Source organism: Drosophila grimshawi, unplaced genomic scaffold (assembly GCF_018153295.1).
Source record: "Drosophila grimshawi isolate 15287-2541.00 unplaced genomic scaffold, ASM1815329v1 contig_44, whole genome shotgun sequence".
Lineage (NCBI taxonomy): Eukaryota > Metazoa > Arthropoda > Insecta > Diptera > Drosophilidae > Drosophila > Drosophila grimshawi.
Genome location: NW_025063240.1, coordinates 759,164 through 784,068, shown reverse-complemented (window position 1 = coordinate 784,068; position 24,905 = coordinate 759,164). Strand labels below are relative to the sequence as shown.

At 38.9% G+C, this 24,905-nt stretch overlaps 2 protein-coding genes across 4 annotated transcripts; both read right to left on the bottom strand.

The window, feature by feature from the left end:
• Positions 1-1,181: 1,181 nt before the first annotated feature.
• Positions 1,182-3,302, bottom strand: LOC6557270 (actin, larval muscle). 2 transcript variants are annotated; one of them, XM_001985524.2, is made up of 3 exons: positions 3,143-3,302; positions 2,113-3,075; positions 1,182-1,859 (listed from the first exon to the last, which is right to left on the bottom strand). In XM_001985524.2, exons 2-3 carry the CDS (start codon positions 3,035-3,037, stop codon positions 1,654-1,656), a joined length of 1,131 nt encoding a protein of 376 aa, XP_001985560.1. In that variant the 5' UTR covers positions 3,038-3,075; positions 3,143-3,302; the 3' UTR covers positions 1,182-1,653. The 2 variants fall into 2 exon arrangements, with proteins under 2 accessions (XP_001985560.1, XP_032598901.1); XM_032743010.1 differs by having other exon boundaries at positions 3,156-3,214.
• A 3,017-nt stretch (positions 3,303-6,319) lies between these two features.
• Positions 6,320-23,732, bottom strand: LOC6557281 (delta-1-pyrroline-5-carboxylate synthase). 2 transcript variants are annotated; one of them, XM_001985525.3, is made up of 12 exons: positions 23,469-23,732; positions 17,211-17,375; positions 16,572-16,712; positions 16,396-16,503; positions 16,143-16,310; positions 15,856-16,044; positions 14,533-14,728; positions 11,257-11,498; positions 9,121-9,378; positions 8,831-9,056; positions 7,981-8,259; positions 6,320-6,683 (listed from the first exon to the last, which is right to left on the bottom strand). In XM_001985525.3, the coding sequence occupies exons 1-12, from the start codon at positions 23,553-23,555 to the stop codon at positions 6,421-6,423; spliced, it is 2,322 nt and encodes a 773-aa protein (XP_001985561.1). In that variant the 5' UTR covers positions 23,556-23,732; the 3' UTR covers positions 6,320-6,420. The 2 variants fall into 2 exon arrangements, with proteins under 2 accessions (XP_001985561.1, XP_032591564.1); XM_032735673.2 differs by having other exon boundaries at positions 23,463-23,731.
• Positions 23,733-24,905: the final 1,173 nt, after the last annotated feature.

The following is a 24,905-nucleotide window of genomic DNA, read 5'->3' as shown; positions in this document are numbered from 1 at the left end:
AATCAGACTTTATATGAGAAAAAAAATGTTTGAATTTCTTGAGATTGTCGAGAAGCATTATGTCACCATAGCTGTACACTTATTTCCCCCCGTCTATCTCTTAATTACAATTGCCAAACTTTAGGATACCTCTTTAATACCTCTGTTCGTGGTATATGTAAATATGTTAGGGTATATGCAAATTATTCGAAAACGGACTGCAGGCTTCTGCACTTAGCCAAGTTTCTCTCTGAATGTAGTTCAGTACTGATATCAAAAAGTTAGTAAGTCAACACAATTTGTGTATCTGTAGCATCGTTTTTGTGAAAGTTCTGCATTAGTTTCCTTTCTTCGAAGGTGTAGTTGAAAGTTCTTCGCCATGTTGATCAAGTAATTACGCAAAGCTCAGATTGCAAGTCACAAAAAGTTGATGGCCAACTGACTACAACAGCAGCAGCTCGTTTTGACCAGTTTATTATTGCTTTAGCATGTCCTTAGCATGTTGTTTCAAAGGGACTGCAAAGTTTGCTTGCACTTGAGACAAGTTGCAAATATATCACACACGCACTCGCTAAGTGAATATTTACATATACAGTACTCGTAAATGCATTCATATAGGTAAATATATACATATATACATATATTTATATGTAGTTGGATGTGGCGAGAGGAACATAACGATCATTAAGTTGCAGTGCGCAGCTGATACATGACAACACAAGACATATGTACACGGTCATATAGTCACTCAGTCGGGACATAAATCATGGCTAACAACACAGGCACACACATACAAGACAACACACAGCCAGACACTCGCACACTCGCACACACACACACACCCATACACATTCACTTCCGGCACAAGTTGGGCAACTTCCGTGAGAGATGCGACCAAGTTGAGCCGAAAAATTTGACAGCTAAGCAAACTGTGTAGAAAATTGGCCACCTCCAAATTTGGTACATAGACACATTTTCACAGATACAGTTACAGTTACTGTTCTAGCCACAGATGCGGGCCGTAAAAAGTTTCTCAAGTTGCTGATTGACGTTTGGGAGGTTCAAAGATTCCCTCGGTAAGCGTAATTAAAAAACTTTCGCAACATTTATTGAACATGCGACTGATTGTTTGATGGCACTTCAATGTTTCGATTACTCGCTTTCGCTTTCGCCTTCGACACATTAATTTATACACACAAATATATTGTTTTATTGTACATCCGATTGTCTTTTATTTTTCTAGGTTTTTTGTTCTCTTGGTCAGCTCCGTGTAACTCTTGGCAACAAATCAAAATCCAAATCGAAACTAAATATAAAAGATGCTCTATCTACTCGTTTGGGTCTCTTTGCCTCCATTTCAACTTCTTCCACGCCTTCCTCTTCTTCTTCTTCTCTTCTTCTTCAACTAAATGTAATTTTAAAGATACTTTTTTGCATGGGTGGAGCGCTTTGTCGGCGCCCAGATGCAGCTAGCCTGGCCATAGCTAAACATATACCCAATGTCAGATATAAGATATATGCATATTAGATGTTCTCATATAGGCTATATATAAACGCCACTTGTTCTTTTTGTTCTTGTTGTTGTGTTTGTTGTTCTTTCTTTTGTTGTTCTTGTTGTTGTTGTGGTTGTTATTGTTGTTGTTGTTGTTGTGTTTGACGTTGTGCACTAAATGCTTAGAAACACTTGCGGTGCACAATGCCAGGGCCAGACTCGTCGTACTCCTGCTTGGAGATCCACATCTGCTGGAAGGTGGACAGCGAGGCCAGAATGGAGCCACCGATCCATACAGAGTATTTGCGCTCAGGTGGTGCAATAATCTTGATCTTAATTGTGGATGGTGCCAGAGCGGTGATTTCCTTCTGCATACGATCAGCAATACCTGAAAATATCAGATTTCATCAGAGTGATAATTAATATTGCGCATAATCAATTGTAATATTGAAATTTGCAAAGAATTCAAGAGAATTCTATTTTTAAAAATGACTTTTTTTGCTATTCATTATATACTACACAGTAATTACATTAACATAAATAAACATTGCATAGTATGGAAAAATATTTCTATTAAAAGTAAGTCTAAAGAGACTTTTCTAAATCACAATTATTGAAAGTAATACTAAATTTGAACATACCTGGATACATGGTGGTACCGCCGGACAGAACATTGTTGGCATACAAATCCTTGCGGATGTCCACATCGCACTTCATGATCGACTGATAGACGGTTTCGTGAATGCCGCAGGACTCCATGCCCAGGAATGAGGGCTGGAACAGAGCCTCGGGTGTGCGGAAGCGCTCATTGCCAATGGTGATCACCTGGCCATCGGGCAACTCATAGGACTTCTCGAGGGAGGTGGAAGCAGCCGCTGTGGCCATTTCCTGCTCAAAGTCCAGGGCAACATAGCACAGCTTCTCCTTGATGTCGCGCACAATTTCACGCTCAGCGGTTGTGGTGAAGGAGTAGCCACGCTCGGTGAGGATCTTCATCAGATAGTCGGTCAGATCGCGACCAGCCAAGTCCAGACGAAGGATGGCATGTGGCAAAGCATAACCCTCATAGATGGGCACAGTGTGCGAGACACCGTCACCGGAATCCAGGACAATGCCCGTGGTACGACCGGAGGCGTACAGGGAGAGAACTGCCTGAATGGCCACGTACATGGCTGGCGAGTTGAAGGTCTCGAACATGATCTGTGTCATCTTCTCGCGATTGGCCTTTGGGTTGAGTGGGGCTTCGGTGAGGAGGACGGGATGCTCCTCGGGGGCCACACGCAGCTCATTGTAGAAGGTATGATGCCAGACCTTCTCCATGTCGTCCCAGTTGGTGATGATGCCATGCTCAATGGGATATTTCAGGGAGAGAATACCACGCTTGCTCTGCGCCTCGTCGCCAACATAGCAATCCTTCTGACCCATGCCCACCATCACGCCCTGGTGACGAGGACGGCCCACAATCGATGGGAAGACAGCGCGTGGAGCATCATCGCCAGCAAAGCCAGCCTTGCACATGCCGGATCCATTGTCCACAACCAGAGCTGATGCCTCTTCGTCACACATTTTGGCTTAAGATTGTTGAGATTGTTGGGGCAGCACTACTAAAATACAGAAAATCCCCAGTTGTTATATCCTTGCAACAGACACCAAAGCGTTCACGCCACTCACGACGTCTATATACCACAGCGACAGCAATCAGAGTGATTCGCTCTATGGCCGACATCGGCATTTAAATAAGCTCTGTCCGTCATCTCGAACAATGGATCTTTTTCACCATAGTAACATGTTGATGAATTCCGTCTGTGCTCACAGAGCATCAAGCAACGGGAAGGGAACGGAAACGCAAAAACACATTATTTATATCGGGGCACTTGCCGGATATGGGTACTTTGACTTTATTACATTGTTGATTTTTCTACAAAATTATTCACTCAGATATTGTTAGACATCTCATCATCTATCGTCTAAGCAGACCAATTTTCTCAAGCAGATACAATTTTTAATGGGAGATTATAAAATACATGTAGAAGAACTATATCTAGATTCATGCTTCATTATTTGCAATATTGATTTTGATTAATAGCACAAAGTCTTTCGACTTAAGGTTATTATAAATTGTTGCTTCTTGAGGATCAAGTCTCAGTAGATTAATTCTGTTAAAGCACTTTATAAATTAATCAAATGCAAGTCGTATCTTAAAGTACACTTATCTATGGATTTGATTTTTCTTTACATCGGCTTCTCATATTATAGCTCGTATCATTATACCTAAAAGATTTGTTTACTCAAGAAAATGAGATGGTAAATAGGAGATTATAAAATACATTTAAGGATTCATGAATCTTTATTTTCAATATTGATATAAATTAATAACAATAATGAATTTCAGTTAATTTCATTTAAGATATTTTAGATTCTTTAGTACCGAATCCCTAAGGATTTTTTATGTTGCATCGAGAATTTTTCTTGAGTTATAATTTCCTATTATGTATAAAACCTATGCAGATTATCCACTACGATATTATAGTTCACTAAATGAGATTTTGTAAAAGCATAAGCCTCTATGTGTAACCATTCGTAACCCATTCATAAATAAAAGTTTCAATAATATTTTCCACAGATCTGATTAAATTTTATTTCCTATAACTCCCTTCAATATCTTTAGCAAATCATTGGATTTTATCATTAACTGGCAGCATTAGTGTCATTCAAGAGTATTCAGAATATTTAAATGCCCAATTATTGGCTTGTATCATTTCATGTACACTCAATTATGCCTGTTGCATTTGGCAAGAGCGATGCTTTGAGTTGCTTGAGGGCGAATATGCGCCAGGACTTGTATAGGCATCCCCATTGTAGATATATTTTTAAGTTTTTATATAAATAAATGCGAAGCACTGAACAATGTTGTGTACTACATACTTGGCCACTTCTAGCCAGCCTTTCTGTGTATAATGCTCAATGTTGTGCCAATGATGTGACAAAATTGTTTTGAGTGGCTGCTCACTCATTTCGCTCACTCGGCCCATAGATGGTGCGACCCAAGATGCCCATAGCCACAAAAATATAAAATAAATAAATAAATAAAGGAAAACAAAATAATACAAAAATATAAGAAAAGACTGAAGACAATTCTCACTGTCTGTGTATGTGTGCGGTGTGTGGTGTGTGTTGTATATGTTTAGATAGAGATAGAGGCGTGAGTGCATTTCTTGACAATTTGTCGGTTGTCAGTGCCGTCGCATATCGCCAGATCTTAACGAAGTATTAACTACGAGATTTATATGCGCGCTGTTTATTATTTTAATTAAGTGTAGCGCAAAATTCAGCATTCTCTGCTTGTGAGTTGTGGTGCGAACATGGGTCTCCTCCTCATATTAGTTGGCCAACTGCAGTATCAACTGAAAGTTAGCTGCTGCCAAATGTGTGGCCAAAACTTTTTCAAGTGCTTTGCAAAACTATTGAAAACTACGTGACTGTTGCCACAGGCAGGTGCTGCCACTGTACGTATCATTGTCAGTACGATGTTGCCTTTGAGCTCATCGCCAAAAACCAGTCGAAATTCCTAGAAATTATGTTAGCCTGTACACGCTGCTATCTGCTACTCATGCAGAGTGTTTAGCAACTAGCCGGATTGTGGGTCAGTCAAACAGTTGCTTAAAGTTTATCCCCACTAATTTATTGGCATGCAATGTGAATAGCTTAATTTGCATGCAAATTTAGCTGATAGCTCTTCGTATAAACTAGTAGAAGACTTCACTAAAATTATGACTCTAAAATTCTTTAATAATTTTTAATGGTTACAAACTATGCCATAATTATTTGCCATCAATTCAATCTAATTAGCTGTCTTGGCATTTATCTACATATCAAATAAATATTATTTAAAATTCTCTAATGGGAAACTTTTCGCTCAACCCAGGCATTTACTAGCCACTAAATATGAGTATGACGCTAACTGCGTTTGGCATTGCAAATGGGCGAAGACTGGCCCAAACTCCAACTTCAAATTGGTAGCTAAAAACGCTTCAGAGAGCCGTGATGCGTCGACAGGGCGCAGTGGCAATTTTCCTATTCCGCTGGTTACGGGTAGGTGGTGCAGTGCAGGGTGGCGCATTGCGATGGTGCTTTTGGGCCATGGTGGCTCTTTGGCACGCAATGCAGCGTGCGGCACTAAAATAAACTTAGCTAAAGTGCCAGGCAGCGAAAAATTAAATCTGAAAACTGAGCACCAAGAGCTGAAAACTGAATACTGAAAACTGAACGCTGAAAACTGAGCGCTGAAAACTTGCCTCAATGCACATAAAAATTAAAATACTTGGCGACGCTTGCATACCACGTGGGTTTTGGGCTCCGGTCTCGGGACTTGTGACTTGGGAAATCATTCACGTTTTATGGCTAATTTATGATTGTATTTTCCACAGAGTTCTTTTTTTTCTTTGCAAGCGAATTCAAATTTTCGTTTTATTAGAAATCTCAATTTAAAGCAGAGTTTGCGTTGCTTGAATTATTTTAATTTAATTTCTATTGTTTATACTGTAGAAGGGAATTCTGGTGTTTCTGGTCCAGCTTCAGCTTCAAGTTGCGATGGGCGTTGCGTGCAGCATCAGATTGTGGGCGTGGCACACGTTCAAGAACTTTGTGCACAAACTTTGCGCCCAAGACACGCGCCTGACAGCTTTCGTCGTTCGCTATACACACATTTTTATTATTAATTAAACAAGTTGCATGCTCAAATAATTTCCACTTGAATTAATTTCTCCTATGTGGCCACGACTGGCAGCTGTCATCATGCAGCCCCCTCGCGGGTTAATTACCCCCTTCGGAATGATGATGCAGGTCCAGCATGTTGCCAAAAGCACGATTTACTTTCAATTACCATACTACACGCACAAAGTATTTACAAGATTTATCAATAACAACAACAGGCTTACAGACCTACAAAACTAATCAATGGGCAGTGACTGGTGCAGCCAGTTGCGTTGTCCGCCATCGGCAAAGTCTGCCGCCGCATGATCCTGACCGTTGAGTATCCATTTGGTGGTTAACAGGCCCTCGACACCCACGGGGCCGCGTGCATGAATCCGAGCCGTTGAGATGCCCACCTCGGCGCCAAGTCCAAACCGGAAACCATCCGCAAAACGCGAGCTCGCATTGTGGAAAACACAGGCGCTGTCTACGCTGCCAAGAAAATGCTTTGCGGCGGCATCTGCACGTAACGGAAAACGGAAAATGGAAAATGGAAAATGGAAAATGGAAAAACAGCATATAGCAAACCGAAAACAGAAAACAGAAAAAATAAAATAGAAAACAGAAAACAGAAAATAGAAAATAGAAAATGTAATATGCAGGCACGGGCACGAGCACGAGCACCTCATGCTGTATGCTGAATTAAATTAATTTCCCAAATGATTTAAATTTGTGGTGGCAGCAGCCAACAACCGACACGACCTGAGAACCTGAGAACCTGTTCCCAACCTTGGCTAAAACACAGAACACTAACGATGACGTCACACATGCAAATTCCACAGAACATGCCAGTGCACTTGGCCTGGCCCAGGGTTTATTTAGTGCTTAATTTAATTAGCACACAGGTCAGTTGACAAGTCAAAAAGTTCATACCCGTCTTATTCGAAATCTGATTGCACCAAACTAAGTTGCAATCAATAAAGTGTAATTTGGATGTAAACTGCTAAGCAATCTGATAATTAAATTTGTATTTGTAAATAAAATTAATTTATAGCTTGAAACTATCAACTTATGCGTATTTATCTAAATTGTGGAATAAATAAATATTTAAGAATTATTTGTGAACCTAACAGAAATTTGTCAATTTGTATCGCATAATTGGATATTAACGAATGCACTTTAATCGGTTTGATAAATCTTCAATCATCCTTCACGAAAGCGAGAATCTTAATCGGTTTGAGTGTGTCTATGTTCGTCGAGTTTAAGACATGTTTTCCAAGGACATTACATTTTGTGTTGTGAGCATTCCTCCTCATTAACACAAAATCCGCAGATTCCGCTACTGATTAAACCTAGTTAGCAGAGCGACTTTCAGTCCGGCCAAGGGACCGGTGAGTGTTCTAACTCTATTCATCCCCACCGATAGTAAATGCCTAAATCGTTCTTGATAATAGTCGGATAATAGACATTTGGCTTGTCTGAGACCTGATTCCTCTGCATATGTCTACCTTCATTCACCCATTGGCATAATACGGGTTTGGTCCAGTTAGGCGCACGATTAGCTAAATACTTCATAATATTAATCGCCAATTCAGTCATAAATCGCAGAATGCCAAACTGGCGCTGCCAATAATGGAATCCACTTTATATTACGGACGTGGGGAGGGGGGCAATGCTGTCCTAAACTAATTTATAACCTGCACATTGAAATGTCATTAGGGTGAGGAATTTGCCCCTCCTAAAATCGCTGGACTCATGGTCGACTAATTTTTCTGCATCAATTGCAAGCAATTGAAATTAATTTTCAATTTTCGTACCATTTTCCGTAACAATGACATCCGTGTGACCGCTTCCGTATGTATGTATGTGATTAATGGCCTCCTCCAAACTGGGCACAATCTCAATGCAGCACTCCAGTGCACCGTATTCGTGCCTCAGACTCTTTGCCGCAGGCGGTCCGAATGTCAGCTGCTGATTTAGACGCGGCCCCGCATATATTTTGACACCCTCCCGCTTCAGCATGTTGCAGACATCGTTGAAAATCTCGCCGCTCATTAGATCCTCGTGTATGAGAAGCGTTTCCATTGCATTGCAGGCTGCAAGGTAAACCAGGTGGCGACACCGATACCAGAACAAAAATGCAATTAATTTTTCGAGCAATGCGTTTTGGTGTGGAAATGTCTCTAATTAAAATGTGGCAGGTTTCTTTTGCTCTTTGATGATGAAATATAAATTTCCTAAGAACATGCTATTTATCGCACATTTAAAATGCAATGATGTTTTCTTTGCAATTTTCAATTATTTTTGATGCAGAAAATGCATCGACATCGAAAATTTAATTTAAAAAACGGCAGCTATGAACTTCGATTTAAATTAAGTTGTTTCTTCAGACTGTTTGAAAAGTATATACAATTTAAATAAACCACTAATAATAGTAAAATCTTCTTTATGCATTAAATACAATATTCTATTAAGTATTTCGAAATGTTCATTTTACTGCTGCATGTGATTTAAATAAAAAAAAAAAAAACAATTTATTCTGTTCCAGATATTTCAAAATTCTTAACAAATTTCACAAAGCACTAACTAACCCTTAAGCTGAAATAAGCTAACTTCTCAGTTCAACGCACTTTAAATGATATAAAATTGGAAAAAAATTCTGTTTACCTGCTGGATAATCGCATTTGGCATCTCGAGCGATGTGCAGAGCCTTGTTCAAATCGGCGTCCTTGTCGATAAAGACGTGGCAAACGCCTTCGGCGTGTCCCAGAACGGGAATGTGGAGGGACTGTTCCTGAATGTTGCGCACCAGCTCCGAGGAACCACGTGGTATGATCAAATCAATGTGACTCTCCATTGCCAGCAAATCGCTTATCTCCTCGCGAGTGGAAACCTATAAAAATGGCAATTACAATGTGTTAACTGGGCTATTAACTTACTGCTGCATTATTACTCACGAGGGACACGGCATGCTCGGCACCCACACTGGTCAGCGCCTCCTTGACCAGCTCCATCAGCGCCTTGTTGCTGTGCGCGGCCTCCTTGCCGCCCTTGAGCAGCAGACCGTTGGCCGAGGCCATTGCCAGGGCAGCCACTTGAGGCAGCGAATCTGGGCGGGACTCGAAGATCACCAGCAGGACGCCGATTGGCACCGTCACTTGCTTCAGTTCCAGCCCGTCCGCCAAACGTGTGCGACGCAAGACGCGACCCACATTCTGCATGAAGAAAAAGTAGAAAAATAAATAACCGTCAATTGACAAGTCAGCAGTTAAAGCATTACACATACGACATGTGGGTACATGTGGGGACAATATAAAATAACTGTATATTTATGCGGCAATGCCTCCCAGTTGCCAATTCTAATCCCGGGCGTCCATTTGAATGCGTTGCCGGCACCGGAGCAGTTTTACATACATACATAAATCAAGGCATTCAGCTTGCCGTAATCTTTATTTATTTTTAATGGGCTGCTGCTGGCCCCATTTTGCATCTCTGTCCCGTTAACGACACAAAAAGCTGCTGGAAATTGGCTACAGATAACGTGAACTGGCCATGCTGCGATATCCTGTGCTCCGCTCTGCTAAAAGCAGCTGCCCGCCTCGTTTGTCAAGACTGCCAGACGACATAGTCCATGCCTCCAGACCCCCAGACCTCGACCCTGGCAGCAACCTCAATCTCAGACTGGAACTCAAGTTGAGCGCTCAGTAATTTTGGTTACATGGCCATTATTATTGACTTTGGCATCGTAGAGCGCAAAACTTTAAATTATATTTACAAAGGACAATTGAATAAGTCGTGCCTAATAACTTGGGCCAACACATTGTGTCGAGAACCATTTATGCGATGTTTATTATGCATCATTAAAATGAAGAGTATCACAACTTTGGTTATTGAGTTTGTGAAATTTCACATTTTGCGCACATGCTTTCAAACGAAATTAAAAACGGCGCCGGGCAAGAAAAGTCACATTTTATGTTTGCTTCTTAAAAAGCATTTGTTTCTTTTTTGAGCATCTACTTTTATGAAGTAAAAATTTATATATTTGCATTGATATTATTTGTCTCTGCAAATAAACATATTATTTGATAGTTTAGAATTTCTCTTTCCAAATCGAAAGCCTTTAGTCATAGTTTGACAATTTACAAGTGCCCAACTCTGTTATATTCTGCATTTGGTAGGCGATAAAAACATATTTTTTGCGTTGTATTTATTTCTAGAGCTCATCTATAATATCGCACTACATTACCAAAGCCCCGTCTTGTTATTTAAATTGTCATCTCCCACGTCAGCATCATAAACATACTTTTTTCCACATCCCTCGATCCATTTATTGAGTGCGTTATTCGTTTTTTTCTCGTTGCTCGTTTTTCGATTTTCGTTTCTCGTTTTATGATTTTTGCGCTACTGCCACTTTGTGTCACGATTTCGCTGCCTGCTTTACAATATACTCTGTAAGTATGCCCACGTACCAGTACTGAGAAATAGAAAAAATAACGTTTTTCTGGCTAACGGGAAAAAGTTTTACGTTTCCGCACAATCACATCCAATAAAATGGCTAGCAAAGGGGTGGGTTAGACAAGCAACCCTCTCTCTCTCTCTTCGTCTGTGCTCCATCAACTGTTGCCACTATGTATGCGAAAGTGTGCGTTAATGTCACTGCAAAGACGCACACACACACACATTAGAAGTATAGTATATGGAGCAGAGCTGTCTTTTATCTTCCACTTGCTTAGGTCCTTTGGTTCCATTTCCTTCCTTCGGGTGTCAATTTTTGTTGAAGTGTAAAATTGCTTAGAGATTTCATAATGTTGTTAAAGCCAGAAAGCTGTAGCTGCATATAAACAACAGTTACTCCTGCTGTGTAGGTCTGTTGTAGGTCATAAAATGACCACTTTGCTGTGGAGCAAGACCAAATCCCTGGCTGCATACTAACTCAATTGTTGGCCAGTCAACAGTATTTTTAACAACATTTGATGACAGCCAAACAAATGCAATTTGCCTCAACTTTTTAGGGTCCCCAGTGTTTCACCTGATTTTCCCATTGCACACTAAATATGGGATAAATAATTGAAGTTTTCGCTGCTTTCACTCACCTTGTGACTGTCCTCGGCAATCTGCTTCAAGCCAACCGACAGGTTCTTCAATTTCGCCGAGTTGAGCGACAGGCGGGACAACAACGGCTTTGCCAATCCACTCCTCTGCGCCTCGGCCAAGTCCTTGGCATTCGCCTCCAAAATAAACTTCTCTCGGCTAACCAGCAGATCGGCCAAATTGCTGACGGCTGTGGCACGTTCGGCGGCACTCAACGCCTGCATTTGTCGACTGCCTATGCGAGCTGTTTAATGAAAATGTTGTGATAGTCTTAGCCACGTTGTCATTTGTAAACACTGTTGCCAAATGGCACATTCTCAATTTAATTTGTCAGAATAGCATTAATCTTCTGCTACAATGAAAATGTAGGGCATGAAATGTTTAGCGTGCTTGACCCCATTATATAAAGCAGTATATAAAGCAGTATATAAAGCAGTATATAAAGCAGTATATAAAGCAGTATATAAAGCATTGTGTTGTCTGCAAATATATACATATTTGCCCTAATATACCAAAAATGGAAAAACCAATTATATACACACAGTTACCGCAGTCTTGATTACCTTAACCTTTTACAAAAGTCTGTGGAAGATTGCGAAAAATAAATAAAAAGATGTACATATTTGGATTGTACATATATCATCGACCAATTTCATTTACAATGAATATATTCAATCTTAGCTTTTGCAAGCAAGCTCAATAGCTCAATTAAAATTTGATTTTTTTTATATTTAGAAAAATCACAATTATAATTTTTATTATTTATAATTTATAATTTAGATGAAGCAGATGGATTCCATGGTATTGAAAGGAATGTAATCATCAATGGACCAAAGAAATTCTTTCTGGATTGTTTTGTGAAATACATGTAAAGTAGAGGAGGTTATCAAGCTTTCAGCAGAAAACATAACAAATTGCTGAGGCTGTTCCATTTTGAATATTTCCTATTGCTTTATTTACTTAAATACTTGTTTGCGTTACAAATTGAACATGAGCTAAACCAGTAAAAAAAAAACACTTTCCGCTAAGAGCTTTAGTCTTTGCATCATTTGCAACATTTGCAACATTTGCAACATTTGAAAGCGCACTCTGGCATTTGCAAAAGTAGCCAAAAATAATGTTCAACATGCTGCAGCTTAGTTAACAAGCACTCTTGAAGCTATTTGCGAGCGCTCTGCTTTAGCTGTCTCTAATAACAATTAAATTAAACTTGCTAACGTAAAATCGCAGCACAACAGGCCAGTCAGCCCAGGTCCGGGACCAGGACCAGGACCAAGACTTGGACCAGTTGGCGCTGTGAGGCCAACGGATGCCACTTAGTTGGCCGACAATGGGGAACCTTAGGCAGACACGGTGACCTCGTTTCAACAACAGCTGCAGCGGTGTAAACTAAATGACCACTACGTCAGCCAGTCAGCCACTTTGCGAGTGTTGGCCCCGAGCATTTTTCCAGTTCGCGCTCATTGAGAGCCACTTAACACTTACACTTCGCTTGGCCCTCTAGTTGAGACTTGACCGAACTGTTTGCTAAGTGACACCAACTGCAATCCATTTCATTAAGCCAACTAACAGAATCAGTCGTTGTGACAAACTCGCTTGCCAAACTATACAAATCTAATGTAATTATTCTTTTTACTTTTCGTTTTTCAGCGATCATCAAGTTATGTGAAATTAATTATGTTTTTTTTTTTGGGTTTTTGGCCGCTGCTCTCTGTCTCTCTCCCCCTCTCTCGCTCTCTCTCTCTCTCTCTCTCTCTCTCTCTCTCTCTCTCTCTCTCTCTCTCTATTGCATCTTAGTACTCTGAGAAGAAAATGCTCCCATCTCAACTATAGGTTGAAAAAAAGTTTAATTAATTTGATCGATAACTGACCTGCGAAGCCTTAGTTTTTATTCTCTGATACAGCCTTAAGGGTAGACTCGTGTAACTTGTGCCTGCATCAGACAAAGTGTACAAATTGAAGTGCAATGTCAGATAGGAGGTTGGGAAATCTATAAAATCGATGATCGCAAGTCGATTAGGCCCACAATTTTAAGACTACATTCACAAAATTTGGCTGCTAGCTTGTTGGCTATGTCCTTCAAAGACCGCTGTAGTAGTCATAACTTCTTTTTGAGTTAGAGTCGTCAACTTTGTTAGGTATATTACTGCAACCCGCCTTTAAGAACATATCAAAGATCTTTATGGCCTCGCCCACACCAGCGCTTTTAATCGCCAAAACCGATATTTCAGAAAGTGTAATTCGACAACACCGCATATCTCCCACAATTGTAAAGATAGAGTCACAAAAACGTGGAAGGTAAATTGCTCAAAGATCGGCATATTCATTTTCAGACCACGCCCACACCCGCCGCCCTTAAGAACTTGTGACTTAAAAACCTGAAAAGGTTGTACTACGCCAACTACCGCCACCAAAACGATAAAAGCCTATATCTCCAGCAATTTAAGAGCAATAGTTAGCAAAGTTGGAAGGAATCTCCTTAAATATATTTTTCCGCTCCGCCCACTTCCCCCCCAAAAATTCTCAAAGCCCATATTTCCCGTTATTTAAGAGCTACAGTTACCAAACTTTGAAGAAAGATTAATAGGAAACTTCTCTACTATTTATTTCGACCAAGGCCAATTCCAATTATCTTAGGCAATTTAAAAGCTATGGCTACAAAACTAGGAATAAATATTACTCGGAAACTCCTCCTACATTTTTTTTCAGACACTCCCACTACCGCCCTCAAAACTCACAAAGAAACTACATCTACTGCAGTTTTAAAAGCAAGCTTGGAGGATAGATTACTAGTAATCTCCATCAAATATTGGTATTTCTTGGTTACACCCACCGTGTTCTCTACTGCCTGTTATCATTATATTTCTAGCTTCAAACTGAAATTGTTATGTTATAGAAAGAATTTTATCTTCGGCGTGCCAAAGATGGCATTTTTTCTAATTTGTCAATATGACTCAGAGAAAGGACATAAGTTTATTGCGTAGGATAGTTTCACTCTCATACACATTAATTTCTTAATACGCCCAGCTTCAACTGGGTTGCAGTGGTCCAACTAGGACACATGTCAACTGTAGCTTAACATTAATTATTTAGCTACATAATGGTATTTTTTCTTAGCTGGCTTTTCATAAACTGGTTTCCTTATCTAGACAACATTTTTTTCCTAATACTTCAAATATTAATTCAATGCAAGAACAAAAGTCTGTTTATACAATGAATTCTACACCAGATTTCTTGCGAGCAGAGTTCTTAGTGTCAATCAGAATTGTGTTACTTACCATTCTCTGCCATCACTTCGACTGGCACCGTATTGGCGCTCTCTGTTGACTCAGTAAAGAATGTGCCAACTTTCCTGCCACCCACGATTGTCTTAATAGCCTTCTCCTGCATGCCGTTGCAAATAACAACGCTGACGCCCCGATCCAAGGCCCAGGTAGCTGCCTTCACCTTGGCGTCCATGCCGCCAGTTCCCACCTGCAGAGCGACGGGAAATATTATGAATACATAGTTAGCCAAAGTGTGAAGCATGCAATAAACAAACTACCATAATAAACACCATTAAGTTGCAATACGCGACAACTGCAGCTGTTACTTCTTGCTACTTTCCCCTCCCGTCTGTCAGCATTTTGAGAAATTATTGTGCAAGGACAGCCAAATAGCAAAACTTTCTGCGGTGTCAACATTTTTTGCCTCTTAAATATTTAACAAGATCTGCGCTAATGAAAGCAGCTCAGGTACAGCAGAAAAAAAAACAATTGCAAAGGACTGTCACGTAAAGGCCACAAATACCTAGTAGGAGTCACACAAAATTCTTAATAGCAATTGCGGTTAAAACCTTTGAGCATAGCAAGTAAATAAATATATTAAATAATGGCATACTATTAACACAGTATGTTATCACAATAATTAAATCAAATCATCCAAATCATCCTAATTAAAGCTAAAACATTTAATAAATACCTGTATGAACAACTTTGTTGTTTACCAAGATCAAAATTACTAAAATTAGACTTCTTTGGACTTACTTAATTAGTATAAATATAATTAAAAGTGTTGTAGCTATTTGACTGATCAATTTTGATAGCACTCATATTATAGCTCATCATATTTCAAAGTTAATCATACTTTATATTGTACACTCGGAAAAAAAATTAATTTAGATAATATTTATAAGATGTAGTCATGCAAACTCTTATTTGAAAGAAAAATCCTTTGTAAAATTCGGAAACTTGTAATATCATTTTTGCTCTCTCGTTGCTAAGCTGCTGTCTGCCATAGCTCCGAATATATTTAATTATCAAATTAAAAAACTATCTAAAACATAAGAATGTATTTGAAATAATAAAATGCTAATACAAAAAAATGTAATATTATAGTTCCGTATACACTTTTAAAACACACTTTTCAATTTAGAAAAATTTAAGAAAAGAAAAGCCATTTTGGAAATATAATTTCTGTCAATGAAATCATAAGAGTTGCCTACAGCCAAAAGTATGCCACTTTTATAAAACTCAATATGATTTTTTCTGGTATTTAAAACTAATACTTTTAAGGAGGACACTTCTCTCGCAATGGAATTGATAGGTGTGGAAGTTACTCACCTTTGACTTCGTGCCATACTCAATGCTATTCACATCATCGCTGGTGTAGGTGTGCATCAGTTTAGCGCCATCTTCCCAGGGGGGCTTGTTGTAGATGCCATCGACATCGGACATAAGGATGAGCAGATCCGCTTGCACCTCAGCGGCAAGCATGGCCGACAGACTGTCGTTGTCTTTAATGGGTATGCCCTGCAACAGACACAGAGGCACAGGGGCACAGGGCCACATTATTGTGGGCCTGCACACAGAGGTGGTTACATTGTCCCGGGGTGGGTATGGGTGCTTACCTTTCGTGCGCCTCCGGCTGGCTCATCGTCACGTATAAACATGGGTGGGGAGACGGCATCGTTCGTGTTGATGATTGGCACAATATTTAGGCTAATTAATTCGGAGAGTGTCGAGAAGAGATTGTTGCGTGTCTCCTCGTTGTAGAAGTCCGGCTTGGTCACCAGAACCTAAATACATGTATTAGTTTCAGTTTCAGTCTCTGTGTTACACTTTCGTGGTAAGTAATTTGATAAAGTGTTGTCCGCAACCGACCTGCGCAATCTTGACGCCATACTGCGCAAACATCGCATCGTAGAGTGACATAAGACCCGATTGACCCACCGCAGCAGCCGCACGTGGCTCCAACGTGGCGCCATCGAACTAATGAAATAGCCAGCAGCTTAGTGTGAAACTTTAAATTGCTTATTTTGTGTATGTGTATGTATCACCTCCTTGGTGTCCTTCGGATTCAGCGTTTCGCGCATCGACAACGACATGAGCAGCTCCTGGGCAAGTTTCTGTTTTCCAAACGCCACAGCACCACTGGTCACCATGATGACCTCACGACCCTCTAAATGGCACTCGGCCACCTGGAAAAAGTAAAAATACCAATTAGCTTGAGTTAAATGTTTTATGGATGCCAGGGAGCATCGGAGAAAACTTTAAAATCAAAGAGCACTTTCATGGTTGTGCTCAACACAGAAAAAAAATTATTAATATATATGAGATTATTTATACTCAATCTACGGCAAAGTTCTTAAATTGCTTAAGGGTTCGCATAAAATATTTTTTTGTAGGAAGTGGAAAATCGAAAGTTCTGCTAAACTAAAACATAAGTTTTGCAAAAGTGTATTTTTTAAATAAAATCGAATAAATCAATTCTATGATTCAGTAATTTTAATGTTATCAAGAAATTCAGATTTGTAGCATTTCCCGAACGAAAAGTGTAAATATCTTTAGACTACACATGATGAAGTTGATAATTATTTCAAAAGCATAAAAGCAATACAACTTAAAGAACGTCTTTTAAGGATCAATGTAATAATGTACGATTTCTGATAAGCATTTAATAAGTATTTATCACATACCTGCTCCACAATGGATGCTAAACGACCCAAAGCCAAGCCATGATTGTCCTCTCGTGTAATCACCGCACTGCCCAACTTGACCACCAGACGCCGGGCATATTTAAGCTGACTACGTTCCGTAAACTGAGGATGGGCCTTCTCCAAGCGCTTCTCCGGCGATAACAACTACAGCAAGATAAGACACAAATTAAATATTAGTTCAGGTCATAAATAGACTATGAGAGTCAAGACATTGAAACGGGACAACAATTCAACTCCCACAAGTGGTGTGTGCTTGTGTGTGTGTGTGTGTGTGTGTATGTGTGTGTGTTATCTCTGTTTATCGGCAAACACATGATGAGGTTGTAAATTACGACAACACAGTACTTGGAAATAAAAGCAACAAATCGATGGCAATTCAATTTGTTAGACCGCCTAGTTCCTGACTCCAACCATAATCATTGAACTTAATCAGTTTTGCGTTTGTGTGTATAAATCATAATCACCGATTTGCGTTAAGTCAATGCTTCATTTATACATAAATATATATAAATGCTACAAATCTAATTTTCTAGAGCACATTAAAATTACTGAATCACAGAATGAATATAATTGATTTATTCAATTTTATTAATAAATATCATATTCTGTGATGTATTTGCATAATAAACAGGCAGACAAGAACAATAATTACAACTAGAACAGCTAATTAGCTGTTATGTGTAACAATTGGTTGTTTTCGGAACATGCTGCGTATACGTAATGTTTGCTAAGATAATTAATTGCAAGTCATGACTAATGGATTTCCGCCCTCGATACGAGCACTCCTCACATAATAGCATTTTGGCAATAAATATCTTTTAAAAATGCTTTGCAGAAATATAATAGTATAAGTGCTATTTGATTTATCGATATGAGTTGCTCGCTTAAAGTGAGTTTAAATCAAATGTGACAGTCCCACAATTTAAATTTATATTCACAACTTGATGTGCTACCTTCTGGGAAATGAAACGCTAGCTCGATTGATGCCTGACAGTCGGAAATATCAACTGGCAAATGCTTCCGTCAACAGTCAACAACAACAGGCACTCAAAAATCAAAATAACAGACACGTACAACAATATTTAATACCCGGAAATGCAATAAAACGTTTGCCAAAAAAATCACATTTAATATTCGATTTAGCTCAATTTATTAAGGCAAATTCAACAAAGTCAAAAGGTATATTTATATTGATTTTTTGAAAAATTTATGTAAAAAACAATGTAGTATAGTCGTCGACAGTAGGTCCATAGGCGACATCAACATCAATAGTTGGGTACGTACGACTGTTCGTGGAACGTTCACCTAAAATCGGGGAACGTGTATTTCTATTGAGAGACAAAACGGACGGAGTCCTCTGGACCGTAGCTCTTTTGGCGCACAACGTGGGACCCCTACCAGAAAGAGTTTAAAGTTCAGAGTTTGAGTAACTTGCAAAACGCATTGGAACGTGCTCAACTGAAGCCTTAGCACCCAATTGGTGAGTCTGGCACTTTTGAATTGCTGTTCAACCCCCTTGTGCTGAGTTAAAAAGAAAAAAATTCTAGTATCCCCTGCGCTGACGAAGTTTAGATTTGTTTAGACTGGCTTCCGCATATGGAGATACAGAAGTAATTCATGTTTATATTTTAACCTAGCATACTGATGATTCTGCCTTAGATAATCCGACTAGGAACTTATATTAACTGCCGAAATAGTGATCGCCTACGGAATTGGCTCGTTTGTTTTTTATGTCTTTGAAGAATGCATTGTTGCATCTCATCACTGAGAGATCATTTTTCGTACCCAGAATGAGGGAATAATTGGGTGCTTCAAAGAACATAACTATGGTTAGATACCACTTAACTGCAATTGGAATTATTTCATGCGGATTATTGTAAGGAACTAATGGTCATCTTGTCTTTGCATGTCCTTGCCGAATAATTAAAATGTTGTTTTGATCAAGTTAAGTTGCATGATACTTCCCATTTATAGTTAAAATAGACAGGAAATTAAGACCTGCTTTCATCACACGAAGAATGTGTTTGAATTGTGTTCTCCTTCTTTTACCTTATTACCTTTTAATATCTCAACCAGGAACACGGATGTTAAATGATAAACACCCTAATAAAGTATAAATAAAGCAAAAGCCTTTGAAACGTAATCCCAAAAATTGTAATTTTGTAATTGTTATGTTGTAATTGTTATTTTTTTTTTTCGTGGAGTAACGTCTCCAAGTTTAGTTTCTGAAGGAATCCCACATAATAAAATTGTGTTTAGTATTGAGGACTAGCAAAAACCCACCGCCTCCCGAAAGAGCTATAGAAATAAACGTTCCCCGATTTTAGGAAAACGTTTTACGAACAGTCGTACGTATCCTACTATCGATGTTGATGTCGCATTCGAACGTACTGTCGACAACTACACTACTAGGCAAATCTAAAAGATCATAGTTTGTGATATGCTTCAGTTCCATTTTACTGTTGAGTTTTTTCAACATAATCCTTGGACAACATACTGCAAATCAGTATTTTTTAGCGGCCCTCATTTAATTATACACCCTCGTCTAACCTTTTATGCTGCCATTATGTGGATTATTTTGCTGATTCTTTATTTTACCTAACACATCAGCGTCAATCAGCGCCGCCGCCAACGCGCCAATGCACACTTCGGTGACTATTCCATATTTTGTTTGTACTTTTTATTGATTGGCTTTTCTCAGGCGCAATAAAAAGCGGCAAGGTACTTGTGCTCGCATATTTTACAACGAAATCAAAGGCAACGTCAAAGGCGAACGCAACACCAATTATCTAACGATTGAACTGTAAATTAAATAGAGGCGTAAATATTTTCATTGCGTTACATTTAAATTGACGACATCAGAACAAGGTTGTTTGCTGGCCAAGTAATAAATACACTCCATAAAAAGGTGACCCACACAGAAATCAGGCGAAATGCCAACAAATATTTATTTGCTTGTTTGATTTTGGCTTTTACTTGGCTGTTGAACATTTCGCTTTGTTATCGTTGCTCAGTTTATATTGTTATCATAATATTTGCCAGTCGCCTGATGCATAACAGCAATAGTAAGAATATCACAATGGGCAAATCTTTTGTCTGGCTGTCAACGGGGCGTTCATCAGATAAATGCGAAGACCTGAACTAGAGATGGACACAGGAGCAAGACGAAAGAAAGCATGACTTAGCACGACACGAATAAATAGCGAAATAATGAATTACAATTTATATATTTTAAATATAAATATTTATTATTTATTTTATAATATATAACATATTTATCTATTTATCATTAATTAATTTTGCTTAACTGTCAATTATTGTACAATAAAAAATAACTTGTCTATTTATTTTTACATTATTATTATAATATAATCAACAAATGGAATTTGTTGTTATTTATATACCCAGTAAGCATACGTAACCAGAAAAATTTAGAATTTCCACAAATCCAGACAAGCATCATCACCCCATGCAAATAGTTTGCATTAACCTACTGCTGACATTGTGTTAAACAACAACAACAACAACATCCAACAATAAGTCTACCCCATTTAGTTAGTTCGTATTATTGGCATTATTTGTAATCAAGTGCTGAGTTTCGCGTTGTTTTCATATTGATAACAGTTGTTGTTGCTGTTCTTCAAAAAACAGTCTGGCAAAAGTTAACACTTGCTGCTGTCAAAAATCTAATTACTAAGCAATTAAATTATTGACTGCCCAAAAGTTTGTTTTGCTGGAATAATTTATGGCCATCCGTAGACAGACCCCATAAAATCGGCAATAAAACTGTAGAAAAACGTTTACGGCCTACGCAAATGACTGTGAAAATAATCGTAGCCTCGGTGAAACCAGGGGATGTACTGTGGTACAAATTGAAGCACAATTAAGAAATAATCTTTAAAGCAGCTATAAACCAAATAATTATAACTCCAGAACACTATATCAGTTATGAAAATTGAAATTAAAAAAGTGTGAAGTAATCACAATAGATATAATAAACTCAAGCAAAAGACCATTAATATAATTTGCCAATAATTAACTTGCAAATTGGAAAGTATTTAGAATCAAGGAACAATATTCAAATAAGAAATATGCAAAATTGTATTGAGATACTTAAGTTCTTATATATTTACTTCCTTCAGGGGTTTCCGTTGTGCTATCTCATGTGGCAAGCGTTGAGGCATAATAAAACTCTCGAGAGGCCTAATCAGAAAACGACAACAGCTGTTTGATTCTCGTGCTCGACACAATTGCAGAGCTGTTTTTTTCTTTAATGTTTTATGCTTGTTCTGTTATGTCATATGGTTGTTTTTACCACTGTTTCGCTTTTTATGATGCACACACACACACACACACGCACACAACTGCAAAAACACTGGAGCTGCCCCATAACTGCCAACACGTGTCAAACTGGGCGACGATGACGCCGGAAAACTAGTCAGGGAGCCGGGGAGTGGAGCAGTGACGAAGTGACGACCCTGACCTAGCCAAATAGTTTTGAGTGTCAAAGGCAACGTGGACTCTTTGGATTCCGGAGTAGGGACTGGGAACTGCGGACTGCAAACTGCGGACTTTGGACTACGGACTACGGACTACGGACTTTGGACATATGCAAATGCAGCTGTCGACCCTTGCTCGGGGCCAGGGCTGGTCTATGCATATTTAAAGGGGCTTTAAGTTTATTGGAAAGACGAACGGCAAACGGCATTAAATTGCTAAAGGCAACAAAAGAAACAAAAAACAATCGGTTGGCATTTCTCACACACTTTATGCCCGCCTGCCACACTTACGTTGCCTCCAGCTTTTTTCGTTGAGTGTACGTGCTGTAGTTTTGAAATACAATATTTGCACTTTACAATTTATTTTAACACGTATATGCCGCACAGTACCAACAGCTGTCTTGCTGTGCAAACGCTTTTTGTGTCATTTTATCAGCTTGTCCGGCAAATAAAATTTTTTTTGTTTTTCTTTTTTTTTGCTCGCTTTTGTTTTGTCACACATCCCATGCCCCCAGTGAAACACCATTTGTATGTTTAGCATGTCCTTCAATCCGAACCCATGCTGCAAATGATTTACAGCATTACTCTAACCCAAAAAAACATAAATCGATTTCAGCTGTCCATTCAATTAGCTGAACCCCAGCCGTATTTTGATGGCCCATTTCCGACCCCCAGAATCATTTGTGACATTCCAAGCTGTTGCCACTTCGATGAGTCATAAAAAAAAATACGAACTAAAATCTTGAACTACATTGCGACTGCTGTGGCTTTTGTCGTTGTTGTTGTTGTGGTGCCTCTTTTATTAAGCTGATTGAGTGCTGATTAAATTTTAGTGCCAAGGAAAATTCGGTTCCTAATCTACTATTGTGCAGTGTCCCCAACCAGTCGCTTACATAACATGGACATGGAAAAAGTCAGCCAATTCCCATAGTTTATTTAGTGTTGACTGTGGTCATCCTCAAGTACGTCATAATCTCTTCTGAAATCATCAGCTTCAACGATTCCAGTAATTTTCCCTCATACCCAAATGACATTTAATCACAAAAAAAAAACCGCTTATCATTTTGCTTGTTTTTTATTTTGTTGTCTATATTCTCAAAGCTCACAATTGTTTATAGGCTGTTTTGGTAGACATTCCAAGTGTCTAGCCAACGACTTTAGTTGAACATATTTTTGGTTCTCTTTTGTTTTTTGTGTTCAGCTGCACATCGAATTAGGTAATTGATACCAAAGTCCAACAGTACAATCGACAAAGACAAACTTTGTGCAGAAGGTAGAAACACGTATTGCCTTCTAATTTGTAACCTTCCGATTATTTAAAATTAATCACGTCATTCACATAAGTCACAACGATTATTAAAGAGTTGCCTTTGCATTATATTGATTTTTTGAGCAAGCCCCAAGCTACTAAGCAACCCATTCTTGGCTGGGAAAAATTCATTTGGACAATCACAAAATTATTCAACATAATTTGGAAATTAATTAGAAGTTAAATCTAAATCAACTGAGTAGACTACATATTATAATATGGAAATTAATTATAAGTTGAATAAATCAACTGAAGAAATCTGTCAGAAAGAGAAATGATCCAATTAGCACTTCAACCGTTTTGACCCCAATCAGCTTTGAGCAATAATATTACAAAATAATGTTCGCTCAATCGATAATGAATGTTTTACACTTATTTACAGCAATTCATTGCCACATTGTATGGCAATTTGATTTCCCTTACACTCACTGGTTGTCGGGGTCCATGGGTACTGGCCGCCCTCCAGGCATTGCTTGAAAAACTGTTGCGAAGTGCTTTGCAGCTATTAAGCAGCATTTTGTCTAGTGTAGTAGTATTTATGGGTTTAAAAATTATATTTAGAGTTAAGCTATATTTAATGCGGAGAGAGTGAAGCAGACAAGATCCTGAATGGGATCCAAGCACACGAATATCACAGAATCGCAACGAGAGATTTGCGCACAGCGAACCGCACCGTAAAACCCACTGAGCACTACTGAAACGGAATTGCTTTGGACCCGTGCACGCCCGAACCAAGTGACGGGATCTGAAATGACGGACTCCGGCTGCTTACTGATAATGAAGCGCAAACATGTGTAAATGTAAGTGCTCACTGCGATTGCGATTAAAATTGGTTGGGGCCAGCCCCTTTGCACAGCTGTCCCCTTATCGCCACCCAGTTCTTGTTGGGATCCAATTAGAACTGTTATCAATCGCAGTCAGAGCAACAACAGCACACCCATACACACACACACACACACACAGACACACGGACTGGCACACTCGCTCCCCAACATATGTATTTGCAGCAGCAGCTCTGCTATAGATTATGGCAAACATTTACACTTTGAACATGGAGCAGCTCCGTCGAGTCGCAGTGCTTATCATATGGGGCACGGGAGAACTTGGAGCTTATCTGACGAAGAGCTGTGTTTGCTTAGCGAATCAGTCATGTTACTCCAGCTCTTTGCAATGCCGTTGCAGTTTCTAATACTAACTAATTAAAGACAACAAATCAATACACGAGAAGTGAAAAGGCTTCTAAGCCCACGAACTAAATTATAGCATAATCAGTGTTGCAGGAATTTGAAACAGCTTAGAAAAAAGCATAAGTTTATTTAAGAAATGTTATCTAAATTCTGACTCTCACTTGCTAAGATTAGACTTGCGATTAAACCTTTATCTAACATTAATTCAACTTTTAATCCATATTTTGATTTTGTATAAATATGTTTCTCTAGTTGCGTACTTTAAAAATATTTTAATTAAGTAATAAATATAATTTTATGGGTGTCCTCAACCAAATAGATACTTGATTTGCAATGCATATACTAGCTTTGTGAGCACTTTTAATTAAAAATTAGTTAGCCATTACAAATGACATATCAGATAATTAAATGAAATTGTGATAATCGGACATTTTTTTAGTAAATGCCACTCAAACGAAAAAACACCTCACCAACACACGCAAAAAAAAATATTACAAAATTAATTACAGCTTGTAATGGAAATAACAATGTTTGACCTTTAAGGGTTGTAGAAGTGAACTATTTAAGCCAACTGACAGGCAGGTCAAAATATGCTAGACTGCACGAGAACAACGCCAGAGGGCAATGAGGGTGCATTGCTGGCAACAGGACACGGCACACAATCAGTGCACATTGTGCG